The 21918-nt window shown below is 47.7% G+C and overlaps 1 protein-coding gene and 1 pseudogene across 1 annotated transcript in view; one reads left to right on the forward strand and one right to left on the reverse strand.

The window, feature by feature from the left end:
• The window catches only part of JPH2 (junctophilin 2), a 79348-nt gene that overhangs the window by 4347 nt on the left and 53083 nt on the right, over nucleotides 1–21918 (reverse strand). The window contains exon 4 of the mRNA XM_006881721.1: nucleotides 1511–1629. Within this exon, the coding sequence (XP_006881783.1) occupies nucleotides 1511–1629 (119 nt within the window). The remainder of the gene's footprint in view (nucleotides 1–1510; nucleotides 1630–21918) is intronic.
• Nucleotides 8277–12287, forward strand: LOC102853387 (annotated as a pseudogene).

Consider the following 21918-nt stretch of genomic DNA (forward strand, 5'->3'; position numbering starts at 1 on the left):
AATAAAAAATAAAAAAAATGCTTAATATCATCTGCTTTCTGCATAACACGGGAAGGTAAAATGCGAAAATGCAGGTAAAATGCTGACAGTGCCTGGAACACACATAGTAAACACCTGTTGCGATGGCCACGCAAAGCCGTGGTCATTCTTCCTGCGACCAGCAGGAGGAGCTCCATGACCGGAGCTCCCATGACCGGAAGTGACTGTGTCAATCCCACTGAACCTGCCGGGGAAGACTGATGCTCAATGATCTTTCAGCTCATTCCTCTGATCTTTTTGCTGCTGCCAAAGTCATGTTTAGAAAACACAAATCAAATCTGGACACTCACCTTAAAAAGCCTACAATTTGGACACCAGTCCCCTGGCCTCGTGGCTCTGTGCAGCATTTCCACTTTACCCAAAGATCCCCTCACCACCCATCCTACTGCCTACTTGCATCTAGCTTCCCTGCAAGCCATCTGTTCTCATGATCTATGTCTTCCCACCTCCAGTACCCTCCTCTAGACTCACTCATCCTGCTTGTGCCGGTACTTCTCAAAATGGAATACTCAAGCTAGCTGGCAACATCGCATAGGCATGGCTTGACAGCTTGTTAGAAATGCAGACTCCTGGGCTTTGCCCCTCTCAAAAAACTCACTGCCCATTGAGTCGGAATCCACTCATAGCTGACCCTTCAGTGGGACCTTAAACCAGGAGATAGATTACACATAACTCTCTCTCGTGCACACTCTCTTGCTCTGTGTGTGTGTCTCTCTCTGTCTGTCTCTCTCGCCACTGATGGATTTGAACCGCCTGACAAGCATCAATTTTGGGTAAGCAGAAACTCCCCATGAGGCCACAAGGGGCTCCACTCCCAGACCTACCAAATCTGAGTTTGAACTGTGTCTAGTTAGTGATCCATGAACTCTTGACCAGCCTTCAAAAGTCACCCTATCCTGGGGCCTGGGCCACTTCTCTAACACTTCCACTGGCCTGACTGAATTCCATGCCCCTCTGGGGACCCCCACGTTCCCTGTTCTAACCACACAGCACTCATCATCCTGTCTGGAAGTTTACCAGAATCCTGAAACAACAGCCAACAGTTACTGGCTGCTTCTGTGGACTCTGCACACTGTACATATGTTTAATCCACAGCAAAAATGCAAGCACCATCTTATTCCCATTTCACAGATCTGGAAACTGAGGTTTATGGGTCTTAAGTAATTTGCCCAAGGTCTCATCACTGGAGAACAGTACAATAGGGATTTTCAGTCACTGCCACCTCTCTCCATGCTGTCTCTGTGCCTTTCAACTCCTCAGCAGGGAGTCTCCGACAGGCCCATTTGATATTAGCAAGGTGAGAACAGGGGTGCTCCCCTAAAGTCCCCTTGCATCATTCCACCCCCCCCGTGTGCCCCACCTTCTAAAACTCGCAAATATCCATGAACCCACATGGGCATCTCAGCTTTTCAGCAAGCAAAGTGCTCACCATCCCAGAGTCCATGCCCCGATCTGTCCTGGCTGGCCCTACCTGGCTGGTAGAAGTCTGGAGCCAGCTCCCTGGCCAACGTGCGGGCGATGTTGGACTCCTGGTTGGCAGCCTGGGCAGCCTGTTCTGCTGCCTCAGCTTTGGCCTTGGCGTGGCTTGTCCTAAAGAGACAACATGAGAAGAGTTCAGGATTCCTCCAGAGAACCATCCTCTGCCCTCCTCCCCTGCCCACAAAGAGCACACCTGGACAGCAGAGTCATTCACTCCGGTTGTCAATGCACATTTGCTCAAACTCCTGTGTGACCTCATCTTCTTCTTTCTGAGAACCAGATGACACTTCCCAGCCTCCCTTGCAATTGACAGATGTGATCAGCCAGTGGAGTTTGGTCCACGTGATGTGGGCAGGAATGTGTATGTTATTTCTAGGTCTGGCCCATTAGAAATCTCCCCTGTAACCCTCCAAACACACTATGGCAGCAAAGTCTACAGTCGGGCTGGTAAGCAAAAGGCTATGTGACTCTGGTGGTTTGAGTCCAGCAGAAGAGGGGTGGACAGTGTTCTCCTGTTCAGATTTGCAGCCTCAGAAACCCAATGGAGGATTACCAAGAGTCAGAACCAACAACTCCACTGCAATGAGTCTGAGTTTTTCAATCCCCCAAGGGAGGAAACCCCAATGCCACAGTGGTAAGGAACTGAGCTGCCAATCCAAAGGTATATGGTTTGAATCTTCCAGTGACTCAATGGGAGAAAGATGGGCAACAAAGGCACATAATTTTATTGACATTTTATTACCAAGGAAAAGGAAATTCTAATGTAATAATATGTGTCCTTCTTTATTAAACAAAAAATCTATCAACTACCACATTTTACAGAGTAAAATAATGGCTGTATCTGTTAATAGTAAGGTTATGTGAAAATATGTGAGCTCTATTGGAACAAAGTTACAGACAAATGCTGATAGAATTATGTTTTACCACCCACTTCACTAACTGAAGAAAATGTTGCTTTTTAGTTAAGAGGCTGGTATAGGTTTTTCTCATCTGTGAGGACAATGGTGGTCCAGGGAGCAGAATCTCTGCCTTCCACGTGGAAGACACAGGTTCAGTTCCCAGTCAATGCACCTCAGGTGCAGCCACCACCTTCCGTCAGTGGAGGCTTGCCTGTTGCTGTGATGGGAACATGTTTCAGCAAGACATCTAGACTAAGAGTAGGAGGCAATGTCTGGTGATCCACTTTTGAAAATTAGCTAATGAAAATTCTGTGGACCATAATGACCCATCAGGTAACTGACCATGGAGACAGTACAGGACCAGACAGTGTTCGGGCCCATTGTGCTCACCCCACTGGGTCACACTGAGTTGGGAACTAACAGGACTGCAGCCAACAACAAGAGTAGACACTTTGGTGCCCTGCCTGGATCCTCTCTTTGGGCAAATGTCACTATCCTTCAGCTGGAAAAGCTGATGGCTAGTAGCTCACAGTTGCCTTTGAAAATTGCAGGTTGTCCTCAAAGTTAAACACCCACCTGGCCATCTATTCCTCCTTCCCAGGGAGCCACCACCAATGGCTGACTGACAAGCCACTGCCATCAAGTCTATCTGAACTCATAGCACCCTTACAGGAAAGAGAACTCACTGCCTGAGAGAGTCTCCAAAGCTATAAATCTTTACATAACTAGACAGCCCCATCTTTCTCCCATGGTGCAACTGGTGGGTTCTAACCACTGACCTTGCTGCTGTTAACAGTGGAGTTCTTCAATGGCCAGCTCTTTTGCCCCAGGGGAACCAACCCTGTGATGCAATTCCTGCTCCAGTGTGCCCCCTGGAGCAGGCTGGAGCAGGGATCCTGTCTTGACTCTTAGTTCCTTCCCTGTCCTGTTCTGATTCTCTCTCCAAGGGTGACTGACCTTTGTTCAGGGTTCCTGAGAGGTGATTTCTAAAACCTTGGACCTTCTCAAGAAATTGCGGTGTCTTTGTTGCACACAGAAGGTTCCAGACCACACGTGAGAGAGAATGGAGACTGGTTGTGCCAGAAAGACACACCTGTAGCGAGGGGGCTGGGGGGAAGCTGGACACTGAGTTCTAATCAAGGCCAGCTAGTCAGCCAATCATCTGTGTGGTGAAACCCCAACAAAATCTCCAGTGAGCTTCCTGGTTGGTGACAGACGCTGACCCCCCAGGAGTCACACATTCCCGGGGGCACGGAAGCTCCAAGTTTGGGACCCTCCTAGCCTTACTCTATGGGCCTCCTCTTTTGTGCCCTTTCACTCAAGAAACAGGTATAATTGTATGTTTTGCTGAGTTCAGTGAATCATTGAAGGGAATTATTGGACCTGAGGGGGCAGTGGAAACCTTAAAATCGAGAGCCAGCACAGACGTGTCAGAAAGGTATTAACTAGTTTTCCTTCTGTTATTAACTAGTCTTTCCGTAACCATGTGGATACGGCTCTCACTGACAGAGATGTGCTTTAGGACAGCTCTTGAAATGCTCTTCCCGATGATAAACGTGACACCTCTCTTTACTCTGTTGTTCCCAGCCTTGTAGGCCACTAGTTGTCTGATTTTAAAAAAACACAGTCACTATTCATCCATTTCCGCTTACTTACGCCTAGGATATTGATCTTCAAGTGTTCAATTCCATTATTTATTACTTTTTGACAACTTCAAATTTTCCTTAATTTGTACACTGCACAGTCCCCATTCGAGTTATTACGAGCATGTGTAACCATTTCATCTCATTTTCAAGTTTATCAACAAAAGGAAGACCAGAAACCTTCCCTTCTGGACACTTTACACATCAAGGTGGCCTCCACTCTGAGGAGGGACTCTTCCTCAGTGGTCCTTTGTTTGCTCTGTCACCTCTGGGGCCCTTCGTCCAGCATGTCATCAATGTCCCACTGCTACCCATAAGTTTTTACTGTATTATTATTATTATTCTTTATTATTATTATTATTATTTATTTAGAAGCTCAGTATGAAAAACCAAACAACCAAAACAAAGATCCTCACCCCTAGGCTAACTGACGGCATCATGATAGATGGGTGAAAAGACTGAGATTGTTAATGGCTTGCTTGGCTCCACAATCAACACTCTTGGTACCAGCAGCCAGGATATCAAAAGATGAATTGTACTGGGAAAGTCTGCTGTCAGAGACCTCTCCAGACTACTGAAGAGCAACGAAGTCAGTGTAGAGACTAAGGTGTGCCTGATCCAGAAGTTTTACTGTGTCACATGGGGTCACTCTGAATTCACCTGATGGCATGTAGGAGCCCAACAACAGAGAGGTGAAGAGGAACCTTAGTTCAGAGAAAAGATTTAGAGAGAAGCCCCACATCTCAGCAATCCAGTTAAGTAATACATACATCTTTAAAGTGATGTTTCATTGTGTTTTGGGTGAGGGTTCACACATTCAGGTTCTCAATCAACAATTTGTACATTAAACTGTTCAGTGAAGTAGATTACATTCTCCGTAATGTGTATGCAATTCTTCATCAGTTCCCATCTGGTTGTTCTGTTTCCATGAATCTAGTTTCCCTGCTGCCTTACAAACCAGGATGCACTTTAGAGACAAGGATGGTGAAACTCTGTCTTATATATGTTGGGTGTGTTGTCCGCAGTCCTTGGGGAAGGACATCATGCTGGGAAAGGTGGGAGGTCAGAGAAAGAGATGAAGATGCTCAAAAGATGGATTGACAAACTGAAACAATGACCTTGAACTTATCAGACGGTGAGGATGGCGCAGAACAGGGCACATTTCAGGTCTGTTGTTCACAGGGTCACTATGAGTCATCGTAGGCTTGGTGGCACCTAAAAACGACATTCTCACCTTCGTCTTAACGTATTGTTGATGGGTCAGTAAGTAAAGAAATTAATGCACTATTTCTAAAAAAAAAAAAACCACAAAAACCCACACAAAACCTTGATGATAAAACTCTATGAATAACCTTTTAAGGCCAGGTCAGGCTGTACTGGCAGGAAGTGCCCACTAGCTTCCTCTGAGTTCCTGCATTATCAGGGCTCTCAGAAGCTCAGGGATTCACTTTTTTCTCTGTGCCTTGGCTTCTCCATTCCTAAAGCAGAGATAATACTTCTCCCCTGTTGGAGGTGCTGTGGACACCAAGTGAGAGAGAGCTTCTGGAAGCATTTAGCCCTGGACAGGACTAGGAGGGCATACTGTCACCAATCATGACGAAGATGATGGTAGCTGAGAGGAGGTGAGGAGGGGGACCTGCATGTCCACAGGCTGATCCACAGAGTGGATCTGAGACAATGAACTTCACTCTTCAGAGCCACTTCCCTGGGAACCTGAAAGCCCAGGTGGTGGTAGGAGCAGAGGGGGAGGAGAGCTGGGCCAACCCTCAAACGGTGCACATGTCCTTTTTTGGTAATGTGAGCTGGGAGACACTCATTTCCTGGTGGCCTGAGAAGCTGGGTTGCAGGAGTCTCCACACGGAGCCTGGAAGATTCTGGGGGATCAACTGTACACCCTCCAGCAGTCAGGATAGGGGTGGGGCCTCCTGCAGGCGGGAGGGGCTGCCAACCTCAGGCCATGCAGCTGCTGCGGGAGGGCCACGTCTCAGCTCTGTCCACCAGCTGCCCAGCCCCCTGCGAGCCCCCACTGCTGTCTCAGATCTCAGGAATGCTGCACCTGCCCCAGTCTCCCAGCCAGGAATCCCAGTGCCCCCAGACCTTCCCTCCCATCCTCTCACATCCACATCCCAGCAAACACCAACGCCTGATGGCATGTAGCATCCCAACAACAGAGAGGTGAAGAGGAACCTTAGTTCGGAGGAAAGATTTAGAGAAATGCCCCACATCTCAGCAATCCAGTTAAGTAATACATCTTTAAAGTGATGTTTCATTGTGTTTTGGGGTGTGGGTTCACACATTCAGGTTCTCAATCAACAATTTGTACATAAACTGTTCAGTGAAGTAGATTACATTCTCCATAATTCTTCATCAGTTCCCATCTGGTTGTTCTGTTTCCATGAATCTAGTTTCCCTGGCCCCTTACAAACCACCCCCTCTACCTCTCTCACCCACCCCATCTCTCCATCCCTCTGCCAGTCCTCCTGCTCCCTCTTCCTTGCCACCCTGCAAGACCACGCACACAGCAGCACCTGAGCCCCTGGAAGCCCTACATCTGATGGTCTCACGCCTCACTTCAAAGCTTTGCAGGGCGCCCTGCTGTCATTAGCTGCCCATGACTCTCAGGACCGGACCGGGCCAAGAGGAAGCTTTCGTAACCCTTTTCTCTTTGCTGGTTTGGGGAAGTAGTTCACTAAGCTTTTCTTTCTAGTCTTAGTCTGGAAGCTCTGCCTAAACCCGTTCAGTATCAGAGTAACATGCGAGACTCTGCCGGCTGACAGACAGTGACAGTGTTCATGTGTTCCATGGAAATGGAGCTCAGGTCTCCTGCATGGGAGGTGGGGATCCTGCCAGCGAACCACCAATGTCTCTGCAAAGCTCCCCAGTGTTGTTGTTGTTTTTGTGTGCTGTTGAGTCAATTTCAGCCGCCTCATCAGTCTTCCAGGCTGTAATCTGGTTGGACAATCACCCAGGCTTTCTTCCTTGGAGCCACTGGGTTCGAACCATCACCAGTTCAGTCAAGAGTTGAGCACTTAACTATTACATCACCAGTGCTCCTTGCAAAGCTCCCTTCTGTGCTCAAAATAAAGTCCTAAGTCAAAGTCCTGCTGAAAAACAAAGGAACTGTTTCCTCTCCTAGTATCCTGGCCCATGGCCCTGAGTGAGGGCAGAACACTCTGCCCTGATGGTCCCCAACCCACCCTACTGCCTCAAGTCCATTCCAACTCACAGTGACCCCACAGGACAGAGGAGAAGTGCCCGTACAGAGAAGGGAGAAGCCCTGACGGCATATCAGGTTGCATGCTGGGCTGTGAACTGAGCCAGTCTGAGGGAGAAAGATGGGCAGTTCCCGCCCATAACGATTAACACCTCAGAAACCCAACAGAGGGTCTCTATGCGCTGGACTAATGGCAGTAGGGGTTTTCTGCACGTTTTCTACCTTTATTGAAGCAGATGGCTGCATCCGTCTCCCGCTGTGGGACTGGTGGATTGTATCCTTTGGGTTAGCAGCCAAATGTTTTAAGCTCTGCACCATCAGGACCCCTGGGAGGAGGGGAAGGGAGCAGTAACTGGGGCAGGGGGAGGGGCAAGGCTAGGCCGCACTTCTAGATTTCATTCGGATTCTTGCTCGTCAGCAGGGTTAAAAATAAGGCTGGTAGCCCTGGGACAGGGGCAGCACATCCGAACAGTATCTGAGAGCACCCCTCGCCTGGCCTCTGTGCCCCCCTAGCCCCTCACTCCTGCGGCAGCAGCCATGACCTCGCCTTCCCAGTGGTCTTCCCAGACTGTGGTCTCTTCCTTTGGCCAAAGGGGGAAACTCACTGGACACAATGGACTCAGAGTCTTCGCTCAGGCTCTTTGCCAGGCCACCCTTTCCTTTCTTCCATCCTCCCCGCCTTAAAGAGGCAGCTGAGCCCAGGCAGCCATTCATTCATTCATTCATTCATTCAGCACCTATTTGTGGATTGCTTGGAGACTCTGAGTGGTGCAAACAGTTCATGTACTCAGCTCCTCACCAAAGGTTTAAGGTTTGAGTCTACCCAGAGGCAGATGCCTTGGAAGAAAGGCCTGGCAATCTACTTTCAAAAGATCAGCTACTGAAATCCCCAGGGAGCACCGTTTCACTCAGGCACACATGCTGGCAGAAGTCGGACAATTTCAACTCAAGAGCAAGTGGTGTTTAAAGTGGAATTTGATCTCTCAGACCCTCGCTTCCAACATGACAAAGAAAAGGAGAAACAACAGTCATGCCAAAAAAGGGCTGAGGCCACATGCAGCCTATTCACCGCACGAACTGCGCCCGGTGCGGTGCGTGCCCAGAGACAAGGCAATTAATTTCGTAATCCGAAATATAGTAGAGGCAGCTGCCGTCAGGGACATTTCCAAAGCGAGTGTCTTCGACTCATACGTGCTTCCAAAGCTCTACGTGAAACTGCACTACTGTGTGAGCTGTGCCATTCCCAGCAAGGTGGTGAGGAACCGATCTTGTGAAGCCGGGAACGACCGAACACCTCCACCTAGATTTAGACCTGCAGGTGCAGCCCCACGACCACCACCAAAGCCCATGAAAGGATTTGATTCCTTAAAGGCTGAAGAAGAAACGCGTCTGAAAATAAAATGGAAATTATACTTTTTTTAAAAATGGAATTCGAACAGTCCCCATCTCGTTTAGTTGCTGGAAACACAGAGTGAATTAATGGACACCATGCATTTGTGGTTGTTAAGGGCCATTAGATTGACTATGACTCATGGAAACCCTGTGAATGATGGCTCTGAATCTCGTCCCATCCTGTGCCATCCACATCGTCTCTGACACAGACGAGCCCACCTTTCCAGTCAGTGTGTGATCCATCTCATCGAGGGTCTTCCTCTCCTGCATTTACCCATCTTTCCAAGCACGATGGAGAGCACTTTTTCCAAGGACTGGCCCTCCTAACAACATGCCCAAAGTACGTGAGATCAAGTTATAGCTCCACTTTGAGATGTAACCCGTAATGCACCTAGCTGGATAAAAGTGCTTACAAAGTTTAGAAAGTGGATTTGTCCAGTGAAGGCGGTGGGAGGGCTCTATGCCTGCGTCCTGTGCCACCACCTCAGACGGTAGTCTGAAGTTCCCACCCAGAAAGCCCAGGCCATGGTGGCCCAAGGCCTCTTCTGGATCAGGTCACAGGGTGATTCTTCTCTTCTTAAAGAAGAGCCAGCAGCCCTGTGGCGAAGGTTCCTCCAGCGAGTGAGCAGTGGTGATGCGCCCCCCACACAGACACCTAGAAGCGGGGAGGTGAAGCAGCTAAGAGTTACGGCTCACAGAGGACTAACTACACGTTAACCCCTAACAGAGGTGGCAGGCTGAATGATGGAGCAAAGACACCAGGCCCTAAGTCCCAGAACCTATGACTGTCCATTTGTATGGCAAAAGGGACTCTGCAGCTCTAGTTAAATGAAGGAACTCGAGACTGAAAGATTGTCCTGGAGCAGTTCCTGTCACGCATCGCAGAGTGAGAACTGGCTCACAGCACACCCTCCATGGGTTTTCAGAGGCTGTAAACTGCATGGGAGGAGACTGCCCATCTTTTCCCCACGGAGAAGTAGGTGGACTTGAACTCTGACTTCAGAAAGCGCTAGCCCTTGACTTTTTTAGCCCAGTGAGACTGATTTTAAGACCATTAGAGAGTAAATCTGCGTTGTTTAAAATGGCCAAATCTGTGATTTTTTTTTTCCTTTTTTATGGTTAGCCATCAGAAACTAATACATCTCGGACGTTATTGTAAGACAGTCATGTGGGGACATATCGTCCTATCATACCAGAGAGGCATCCATGGGTGTTGCAGAAAATGGTACATGCCAACCAGAAGGCTGGAGGTTTGGACATCACAGACAGCAGCCCTGGATGCTAACCAGAACTCCAGGAACATCTGCCCTGGAAACCTGGGTTTAACTCTGCCCAGGGGTCCTAACTGTCCCTGGGAGAGGGACAGAGCCTGCTCTTGGAAAGTGGTCTCACTTCTCACCCTCTCTGCTCCTTGGGGCCAATCTAGCCAGGAGGACGCTGAGTCCCCTAGGACCCATCATCGTCACCACTACCGTCACTATTATAATATTCACGGAGTAAACACACGCCAGGCACCACGTGAAGACCCGTGCCTGGGGCATCTTCTCTAATCTTCACAACATCATCCAAGGTGGATGTCACTATCAATCCATGTTGTTCCAGATAAAAAAAAAAATTAAGGATAAAACAATTACCCAACTTTTCCAAGGGGAAGCCGAGAGTGCCAGCATGGCTTCTCCTAAAAGAAGATGGTGGAAGCATTAGCTAAGATTGGAGTCCTACGAGCTGATGTCAAATCTCGCAGCTTCTCAACCTGTGTGACCTTTGCTAAAGCAGAAAGCTTCATTTCCCTACCTGTAAAGTGGGTTTGTAAATGTGCTTAGTTATCATCTAAGATCATTGTGAGGATTGATTAAGTGAGGCATATGTAGGTATTTATATGCTCAGTCAATAAAAGTGTTTACTAGCACAAGGGACCTCTGGTGGCCAGAAGCTGTGCTGCAATCCCAAAGGTACATGGTTTGAATCCACCAGGTGCTATGTGGGAGAAGAATGGGCAATCTTGTCCTATGTGATTTTCTGCCTCTGAAAACCCTCTGGAGGGTCAGCTACGGGTCTGTTCTGACTCGACAACACGTAACAATAAAAAGAAGCACCTATGTCAGGTATGCCAGGTCCCGGTCCAGATCTAGGGTACAACAGTGGGCAGGGAGGCCAAGGAGCTTACCCTCCCAGAACATAGAAAGTAACTAGCCTAGCACAATGAGGACAGCAGGCCTTAGGGTCACAGGTGATGAGGTGCATAACGTGGCAGACCGCTGACAGCAGTAAGGCAGGCCGGCCAGGTGCACCGGGCGCTCCGTGGGAGAAAGGAGGGCAGTCTCCTCCGGTAAAGACTTACAGTAGCAGAAACTCTGTGAATGACTGCTGTGAACCGAGATAAACACAAGAGCAGTGGTTTCATGAATGCTAGCTGCAATTTCATCTCTGAACTGCAATGACAGCAGGCAGGACAAGCCAAGACATGGAGGTGGCTTCCGAAACCCCAGCAGAAAGCCTGGGGTCAGGGAAGATCTCTTACAGAATGTCTTCTTGCCCTGGCATGTAGTCATGTGTTGTCATGTGTCAAAGCACTGATTTCACCCATATCAGCCCCACGTGACAGAGAACTATGGCACGGGGCTTTTTCTTGGCCATTATCCCCACAGGGCCAGGTCATCGATCTCTCTTCTACAGACCCACATAATGGGTTTGAACCACCAACCCTCCAGTTAGCTACTGAGTGCTTAAATGTGCCGCCAGAGCCTCCTGCCTACTATTTCTACCACATCATGTCCCGCTTTGAGTTGAGGCCAGCTCACAGCAACCCTATGCTGTTATGCGCTGTCGAGTCAGAACTGACTCATAGCTGACTCTCCAGCAGGTTTTCATGGGCAGTAAATCATGCAGGAGGAGACTGCCCATCCTTCTGCTGGTGGATTCGAACTGCATACCTTTGGGTTGGCAGCACAACTTCTTACCAGGAGGCCACCAGAGCCAGTGTAAAGCTGCCTCACTGTTTTCTAGGCTGCGCGCCTTATGGGAGAACGTCACTTCTTTCTGCCATAGAGTGGAAGATCCACATCCTCAGAGAACTCTGTGGCCTACTGGCAAGAAGATGCACTGCAATCCCAGAGGTAAGAGGTTTGAATCCACCAGATGCTCTGCTGGAAAAGGAGGGGCAATCTCCTCCTGTACCAGTCAGATATGATTTGAGGGTACACACACAAACAATTAATAGAAAAATTTTTTTAAAAAGATTCACATCCACGATTCTCTGTTAGTAGTTGAGTGCTTTAACCACTGTACAACCAGGGATCCTTATTATTTTTGGGATGGAGCTTTTCCTCCTCAGGGTCTGTTCATCTCACACTGGGGAGTCTGGGAGCCCATGGACCCCACTCAGGGTGTGCCCAGCCTCGCCACCCCGTGAGCCGGCCAGCAGTGGCGGCCCCCAGGGCTGGAGTCAGCAGACAGCTCCTGACTAAATAAGGACAAGGCGTCCAGGAGAGCTGTGAGCTGAGGAATGTGACAGCCGAGCCCTCCCCATGCGCCACACTCCCCCTCCACCCCTGCCTCTGGGCCCCTCCTCAGGTGGGGCTGGAGGTGGCGTTCCAGCGTCCCCAGAGCAGCCCCCAGTGACGCCGAGCTCTGAGCACCCATGTCAGGCTGCTCTGAAAACTGGTAAAGAGCTGGAGAAGGAATTCCAGGCAGTTCAGTCTGCTCCTGGGCGCTGGCATCCCGGCTGTCACACGGACTGGGGAGGGAGAGACCACAGTCGGTTTGAGGTGGGACTGAACTCAGAACCCAACCCTGGGAAACTGCATCCCTTAGTTCAAAAGGCAATTCCAGAAACCCACTGGGCCCAAGCCTGTGCCAGGCACTGGGGCTCCAGAGGAGATTCCAACCAGTCCCTGTCCTTAGGACGCAAACCATGTGACAGCCTAAGCCTGGTCAAGACATGGGGGACACAGCCAGCCTGGGCCAGGGAGGAGCCCTCAGAATTTCTTGCCCAGGAAGCAGCTGACCTGACACCAGAAGCTCCAGGTTCAAATCCCATCCCTACTTCTTCCTGTAGGAAAAGGACAGGCAATCTCTTCTCTTGTGACTTACTGCCTCTGAAAACCCACTGGAGGGTCGGCTAAGAACCGGCTCCAACTTGACAGCACACAACAACAACCAGCAACAACTTCTTCCTAGCTGTGTGACCTTTGAGCAAGTGGTTTAACTTTTCAGTGCCTACACTTCCCTACCTGTGAAATGGGGATAATAATAGTACCAGCCTCCTAAAGTGAAAGCGGTTTAATTAGTATTTGCAAAATTCTTAGGGCAAAAGTTATATCCTAAAATGTGTTTAGGTGACTGCAAAGTTTGTATTGTTCAAGGTAGGGCATCTGAGATTTAAGGTCAGGGCATGATTTAAGGTGACATGCTGCATGAACTAGAACTCTCCCAGGCACATGGGGCCATGTGGGCATCTCTTTAAAGACTAAAGACACTAAAGAACCAATTAAGGCTGAAGACCTTGACGGCTGGGACTATGTCTTTCTCACTGCTATAATCCCTGCAGCAACAAACCCCGCATTTGGGACTTCGTGAGTATCACATGGGTGCTAAGATCCTATTGGTTTTAACACATCGGCTCTTCAGATTTTCCATGAAATAATACTTAGGATAAAAGCATTTAAAACCCAGATTTGTCCTGGAGTCCAAGGGAAATGAAGGTATTCAGCTCATCACGAGCTATTTACTGAAGAGGGCAGTGGTGGTTCAGTGGAGATGCCTCATCTTCCAGGCCGGAGACCCTGGTTCAATCCCCAGCCACTGCATCTCACATGCAGCCACCACCAATCAATGCCAGTCAATGGAGGCCAGCATGTTACTAGGATGCTGAACAGATTTCAGTGGAACTTCCAGACTAAGAGGGATGCAGAAGAAAGACCTGGTGATCTATTTCCCAACACCAGCCAATGAAAACCCTCTGCATCACAATGGTCTCTGTAGTGAGTGGGTCGTGGATGGCATAAGACCAGGCAAGGCTGACCTTCAACTCATATGACTTTCTCGCCTTACTTTCTGCTGCAGGACAATGGCGCTAAGGATTGATTCCTTTACCTTTCAGGGTCTCGTGAGGATAAAACGAGATGAAGCCTAGGTAGCTCTGCTTATTATGACATTTTGCAAATGCAGACTCTAAACTCCATGAAGGAAGAGAGTTAGGTCACTGAGAACCTCCAGGGCATAGAACGTGGTCTGAGCCACAGCGGGTAGTCCATGAAAATCTGTTGAATGAAACAATGGTAACAATGGCTACTAGCATCACAGTTACCATGTAGTGATGGGCCTGGCCCAGCTGGAGCCGAGGAAAATGAGGAAGGAACATGAGACAGATGAAAATACAGGACTAGACCTGAAGGGATCTGCCCACAGTCCAAGCACAACAGGAATAGAGCCTCTGCCCTGTGTTCCTTGCCCTGTGCTCCTTCCCCGCCTCCTCTGTCTTTCGCCCTGCCCTCCTTCATGCCTGCTATGCAGAAAATGCCTACTAAACACACAAAGATGGGCATTCTCTTCCCATTAGGATTACAACACAGGTCGCTAGCAGCCAGCCAGAACTTAACAGCAGCAGGATATCATTTGGGGTTTTACTGAATACAGGAGTGAGACAACATAACACGGCTTTAAGGAAATGTAAAACCTAAGTCGTGAAACAAAACAAAACAAAACATCCAAGTTGTGGCCACAGGGAACTCATAGGCCGGTTGAAAAGATCTACAGGAAAATTATGCAAGTCTGGAAGGAAAAGGCTTCTGAAAGAAAAACAGGAGGGAAAGGAACTCCTGGATGGCACAAAGGGAGCTCTGATGGTGTGGTCCACAGCGAGCTGCAATGCCGACCCAAAGGCTGCACATCTCTGACAGTTCAAATCCCCCATCGGGTCCAAGGGAGATGGAGGGACAGTCTCTTCCCCTGTGATTCACAGTCTCTGTGGTCACTGCCGGAGGGTCACTATGAATCAGAACCAACTCAATGAGTGAGGGAGAAGTGGTGCAAAGTGTTCGGCAGTTAATCAAAGTCCACTCAAGGAATCCAGGAAGAAAGGTCTGGCAATCCAGTGTCAAAAATTCTATACTGAAATCCCTTTGGGGGAAGTTCTACTCTGACATTCATTCCCACAAGGAATGAGGCATCGACTCAAAAAGTAACCTGTTTTCTGTCTCCAAGGTATGAGATGCCCAGAGTGGTACCAGGCCATTGGGTAACACTGTCTCTTTATTCTTCTTTATATTGGTTTGCTTATAAAGTTTGTATACATTGTATTTCACATTATCCTTCATTCACATTGTGTTTCATACTATCTTTCACTCACCTTGTGTTTCATACAACCATTCCCCTTCATTATATTTTTTTAAATTAATCACCATCAAACTACGCCCAGCATGACCCTCTTTCCAGATCCCCCCTGATCTTTCCCATTTCCTTTACTTCTCCCCTACTCCCTCCACCCACCACATTATGCGACCCTCTGATTTCTCCCCTGCCCATCCTCACCCCCCTGAACACTGTCTCCTTAAAATTTATCTATCTATATCTATATTTATATCTATATCTATCTATCTATCTATGACGTAACATGTTGTCTTTACTATTTTGGGGAGGTACCTGTTGAATCATTTCCAATTCACAGGGCATATAGTGACCCTATCTATGGATAGCAGAATGAAGCATTTTTTCATTCTGTGCCATTTCTACAATAGTTGTCATAAAATTATATTTTAACATCCTGATTTCATCAATAAGCAAGTCTCATTGGGTGATGAAAGGTCTTTAAATAGCTCTCATACTCCTTCACCCTTTATATCTCTCTCTCTCACACGCACAGAGAGAGACAGAGGGAGAGGGAGGGAGGGAGGGAGGGAGGGAGAGAGGGAGAGAGAGAGAGAGAGAGGGAGAGAACAGCAATAGGCAGCCTTGAATCTGAGCCTGTGGCACTGAGGGAAGATTTAACGATGTTTTGCTTCATTGTATTTTTTCTTCTTTCTTTTTTGGCTAACTTCTTCTAAGGCTAGATTACTATTTATGGTAATGATCAAAAGTTCCTCTATAAAAATAAATTTAGGTTTATAAAAGTCAAAAGATTGTTTTAAAAAGTAAGGGGCTATTAACCCAGATGGCATGTGGGCACAAGACGACTGCGGAAGGCACACTGGTAGCTGGCATTTCGGAAGCCCTCCTGCCCAGCTCGTCACAGCTCTGTGCCTTCGTCCATGCTGGTCCCTCTGCCTGCTCCTCCACGCTGATCTCATCTGGCGTTTGGACTCTGTCTGGGCTGAGGTCATCTCTCAGAGCAGCCACAGGACAGTAGCTCACATGGCTGGGGCATGGGAAAGGCTCAGAGTGGAGGCAAGTTGGAGACGGCTATCTTTCCCAAATGCAGGAGAGCACAGAGCTCCAGGAACAGAGGTCAAGAGAGAGGCAGGGACTTGTTCAAGGTCACTCAGTAAGACACTGGCAGAAGAAGCCTCACTCTTAGGCGATGTGGATGGGAACTCAGATGAGCACAGAGAGCCACAACCGGCTACCTTATTATTCTAGCTCTGGCTGCCTAGTGGTTAAGGAGCTAAGCTGCCGACCCAAAGGGATGTGGTTCAAATCCACCAGCTGCTCTGTGGGAGAAGGATGGACAATCTCCACCAGTGCAATTTATAGCCTCTAAAAACACTGGAGGATTCGCTCTGAGTTATTTCTGACTCAATGACATAACAATTACAACAATATTCTGCAGACAGAAGGCCCTTGGGTGAAATGGTATTTTAGCAACTTAAGTATAGAAATCACCACACTCAACAACAGGTGCCTGACTATGGGATGGCACAGAGAGATGACGGCATGCCAGGTGGGTGGTGCACACAGTGGCTTTAACAATGGGTACAGCACAGTGCACGGTTGTGGGGATGGTGTGGGACAGGCCAGTGTTCCCTTCTGTCACACTTGAGGTCACTATGAGATGGTACTGTCTCGACGTCACCAAGCAACAGGTAACAGCACAGGAGGATTAAAAAAGAAAAGAAAAGCAAATTGGTAACAGTTCGTTTCATGTTATATGAACTTTGCCTCAATAAAAAAAAATAATAATGATAAAGTTATTTGCTTGGAAAACTCTCCAATAGACTACTGTTGATTCAGAATGACCCCTAGCTGACCCTTCAGCGGGTTTGCAGAGGCAGTAAATTGCACAGGAGGAGATCGCCCAGCAACAGATAAGAAACACAAAGAAAAAAAGGCTCAAAGTAACATGCATAATGGCTTACCTTCTGTGTTAGAAGAGTCCTGGGTGGTGCAGTTAAGCACTTGACTACTAACTAGAAGGTTGACAGTTCAAACACATTCAAAGGTACCTTGGAAGAAAGGCCTGGCAAACTCTTTCTCTAAGGGCACAATAAACTCTGCAACACACTCCCCTACAGCACGCAGGGTTGCTTTGAGACAGAAGTGACACCATGGCAACTGATTCTTTTTGGTTCTTGATCAAGTAAAGGGGAAATCGGTTTCTAAACATGCATTTGCCTAAATTAGGTTAAACTGTATAAACCTAACCTTCAGTAGGAGCTCTCGTAGCATAGTATATAATGCATCCAATTGCTAACCCAAAAGTCAGTGGTTCAAATCCACCAGGTGCTTCACAGAAGAAAGATGAGCCTCTCCTTCCATAAAGATTTACAGTCTCAGAGATCAGATGGTGGGTCACCATGACTTAGAATCAACACAACGGCAGCGAGTTTGGCTTGAGGACCATCTTTATGCCAAACATGGTCAAGTATCAACCATTCCATATGATCCAACTTAATATACAAACAAAGTAACTTAATATATGAATAAAGTAACTCCAGAAGACAAGGGAAGAAGCTACAAATACTGGCTGCCTATGGAACGTTAAAAAGAGCCCTAGTGGAATAGAGCACAAAGTGTCGAGTTGTTCACCAAAAGTTCACAGTTCAAACTCGCCAGTTGCTTCTTGGGAGAAAGACAGACTCTTCTTCCATAAAGATTTACAGCTTTGGGAATCCCACAGAGGGTTGATGTGAGTTGGAACCAACTCAGTGTCAGTGGAAATGGGGCTTGAAAAGAACCCTAGTGGTCCAGTGGTTAAACCCTCAGCCACTGACTCAGAGGTTGGTGGTTCAAACCTGCCAGCCACTCGATGGGAGAAAAGATGGTGGGAGTGTGCTTCTACAGAGAGTCTGAAGTCTTGGAAACTCTATGGGGCAGTTCTGCTCTGTCCTCTAGAATGGTTCTGGGTCAGGATTGATGACCGCCACGGGTTTGAGAAAGGCTTGGTACAAACGATTACTCAACTCAAATTCAAGCTCACTGCCACGGAGTTAGAACCAATTCATAGCAGACCCTCGAACAGATTTCTGAAGTGCTATAAACCACATAGGAAGACATCACTCAGCTTTCCCAGAGAGCGATGACTTGGCACAGATCAGAATTGGCTCCATTGCAAATGAGTTGACTAATTTTCTTAATGGTGTGTGGAGATAGAAACAAAATGGAGACAGGGATAAAAGACATTTGAACCATATGGATGTGGAAACTACTTAAAAATAATGTGTATAAAATAAAAGGGGAATTGTAAAACGGACTGACATCAGGATTGAAAGAAGACAGAAAAGGAGGGGAGGAATGATGTATATTGCATTGAAACAGATGAGGGAGAGAACTATTTAAAAGGGGCATATGAATGGGTATTCCTGTTATTACAGAAGTCCAGAGTCAAGGCTGCATTGTGGAGAGGGATTGCATAAAAATGAAAGTTTTTCTTTTTCTTTTCAAGGAGAAGAGTGAATGGGGGGAAGGGGGGTGGGCAAGGAGAAAAGTGCAACAATGAATGACTGGAAACCCTAAGTCTCTGTAAACTGTCTTTAAAATACATAAATAAAATTAAATGAATGAATGAATGAATAAACAAACAAACAGGAAATCCTGAGGGCCTCCAGTTTCGGTTTTCTATTGCATGATGCTGTCTCTATACCTTTACAAATGTTTACAATATTGACAGCTACGCATATTAGGATAGCTGGGGAGATGCAGGCCTGGAGCTGGGAGGATTGTTCCGTTTAGCCTCTGATCACAGTCCTTCTGGGGAGCTCACTATTGTGTTCCCATTCGTCAGCCCTGAGCCAGAGCCTGGGGACCCCCTCCCCTTGCTAGGCTTCTGGTCTGGCTTCTGTCAGCTGGGTTTGAGAGTCCTGGCACAGATCTGCCGTGACCTTGTGGTCACACCTCTTCCCAGATAGGATTGCATGAAGCTTGGATTGAGGGGAACGGCGTTTCAGCAGTAATGTGATAGTCCTCCCTGCAAAGGACATGGTGTGGCTGATGATGGCTTTAGTAATGGCTCCTGAATGCAGCCCCTCCTTCCACTCCATGACCCAGGACACACCCCCCTCCAAACATGAAGAGAGACGTACTCCCTGGAGTGATCTCCTGTCCCAGAGATGCTGAAAAGATTGGGGTGGCCCTGCCAGAGGGTTGTCCCTGTCTGAGTTCTCTGGTTCCCAACCAACAACACTAGGAATAATAAATGTAGCAAGAATAACAGAGGCCCTGGTGGTGCAAACAATTAAGCACTCAGCTAGCAGCCAAACAGTCAGGGATTCATAATCACTCAGAAGCACCTTGGACAAAAAGACGTGGTCATCTAGTTCTGAAAGCACAGCCTTGAAAACCCTGTGGGCAGTTCTCCTGTGAACACCTGGGGTCACCTGAGACAGACCCAACTCCATGGTCACTAACATAACAACCAGGATGGAACAAGAGGAGAAACTATTGCAATAAACACTTCACCACTGCTACCCAGTGACTGCTGGGCACCAGGCCCTGCGGTCAGGACTTAGCTCACTCCGTCCTCACAAAACCCTCAATGCTATCATAGTAACTCCCACCGCATTGTTCAGCAGGGAAACTGAGGCTCGTGGAGGGACCTCCCCAAAGAATGAACGCGGTCAACCCCAAGGCCTATGTTCCTGACCACTTACTGATTTCTGTGCCTCTGTGTCTCCAGTCAGAAATGGAGACAATGAGAATGCCTGAAAACAGAGAGGTCAGGTGAAGGAATTAAGCAGAGAAAGTTCAAGACTGTTCCGATACAGTCTCTAAACTTCTAAAGGAACATCCAGGGCCAAGCACTGCTGGCTGTGCACTTAACTCTCTTCCTTCTTCCTGATGAACAGGGAAGAAGGAAATGTATGGCTTACAAGAATAACCTTCCCAGACTCCTCTGCTACTAAATATGGCCATGTGACCCAGTTTTGGCCAATGAGATGTAGGAGAAAATAAAGCCCTGACGGTTGTCATTGTTGTTGTTGTTGGGTACCCCTGAGTTGAGTATGATTCAAGGCAACCCCATGAACAGATCTGAACCCTGTCCTGTCCTGTGCCATCCCCCTCATCTCTGAGACACTATCGGAGCCAAATGCTGAAATTACTGTGTCAATTCACCTCTTGGAGGGTCTTCCTCTCTCTTGCTGACCCTCCATCTTTCCAAGCATCTCCCTTTCCAAGGAGCAGTCTCTCCTAGCAACATGCCCAAAGTGTGAGAGATGAAGATTTATCATCCTTGCCTCCAAGGAGCGCCCCGGCTGTACTTTTTCCAAGACATATCTGTTTGTTCCTTTGGCAGTCTATGCATGTTCAGTACACTTCTCGAACCGCACAACTCAAAGGCACCAGTTCCTCTTCTGTCATCCTTAGTCAGTGTCCAGCTCTCAGACGCATAGTGACTGAAAAGATCACACCCTCAATCAGGCATATCTCATCACTGTCTTAAAACTGACATCAGTGCTCCTGAGTATTTGGAGAGGTCCCTGACTACACCTTCCCAATGCACTATGTCTTCAATCTCCTGGCTACTAGTACCAAAGATGTTGACTGTTGATCCACGGAAGATGAAATCATTGACAATTTCAATCCTTTCGTCATCTATCCTGTTGCCTATCACTGTTGCCAGTGGTGGGGACCTTTGTTTTCTTGATGGTGAGAAACCCCTGGAGTGGATGTCAACTCCCAGTGAATAGAAGCTTTTGCCTCTTCTGTCTCTGCTCCTTCCTTTTCCTAACTGGATGCAGATGTGGAACTAGGGGTGCAACAGTCCCCCTAAAGGACAAAAGCTACACTCTAAGGATGGTGGGAAGGAAAGATGGATGGAGGTGGGTGTCTGAGAGCGTCATGAAGCTGTCACAGCGACCTCGCTCTGACCTTCCCACCTTAAGTGAAAAAAATATTAAGACACCACCGTCATCGTTGGAACCTGCCCCGACTCACAGAGGCACCCACACACTACCCTGTTTTGCTCCAGAGGGTTGTCACTGGATGATTTTGGGGAAGTAAAACATCAGGCATTTCTTCTAAGTTTCGGGCTGATTCTTACATGCAGCCTAGTGCAACCCTAGAGAGAACACTCATGGCCTAGTGGCAAGAAGCTGTGCTGAAACCTCAAAAAACACGGTTCGAATCCACCAGCTCCATGGAAGAAGGATGGGCAATTTCCTCCTGTGCAATTAACTGCCCTTGAAAACTCGCCATACGTGGGTCAGTTCCGACTCGACGGTACACTACTATAACAACAACACTCAACACTTCCTAAACAGCATGCCTCTGGAAACTCTACAAACTTTGATAAATGATGATAGTTACAGAAAGTCTTTAGGCCTTTTTTGTTCATAGGATCACTATAAGTTGGGCTCAACAGCAATACAATCTCCGGAGGAGACCCAGAAACAACAAGAATCTCTCAAGAGGCAGAAATTTGTTTCCTTTAGAAAATCCAAATAGCAAAGTGGACCAACAACAGTCTGAAATCTTATTCAAGGGGGTGAGTTTCCTGTACCTGAAGGCATAGAAGTCCTGCTAGAACACCCATTAGACTAGGATGATGGGAAAGGCATTCTGGTCATGGACAGGATGAAATGACCCTGAACGCTCTGATAGTCCCCGCTTTGGGGGAGGGGTGAGGAAAGGACCCCAGGTCTGTGACAAGAGGCAAAGTTTTCTTCCCCTCCAGGTCCCAATAGACCACTGTCCAAAGAGCCTTCACTGGCAAAGGACCTGCACTATTCAGTATTGGGTGCTCAGCATAGCGTCCCTGCACACTTCAAATGTGACAGCTGTGAATGAGGAAACGGGGCTTTTATTTTAATTATAGTAAAATAATAATAAATATAGTACCACCACTTACTTTAACAAACACTGGGGACAAATTCAAATGGGG

This window comes from Elephantulus edwardii, unplaced genomic scaffold (genome assembly GCF_000299155.1).
Source record: "Elephantulus edwardii isolate Elephantulus edwardi_28Jun2011 unplaced genomic scaffold, EleEdw1.0 scaffold00015, whole genome shotgun sequence".
Classification (NCBI taxonomy): Eukaryota; Metazoa; Chordata; class Mammalia; order Macroscelidea; family Macroscelididae; genus Elephantulus; species Elephantulus edwardii.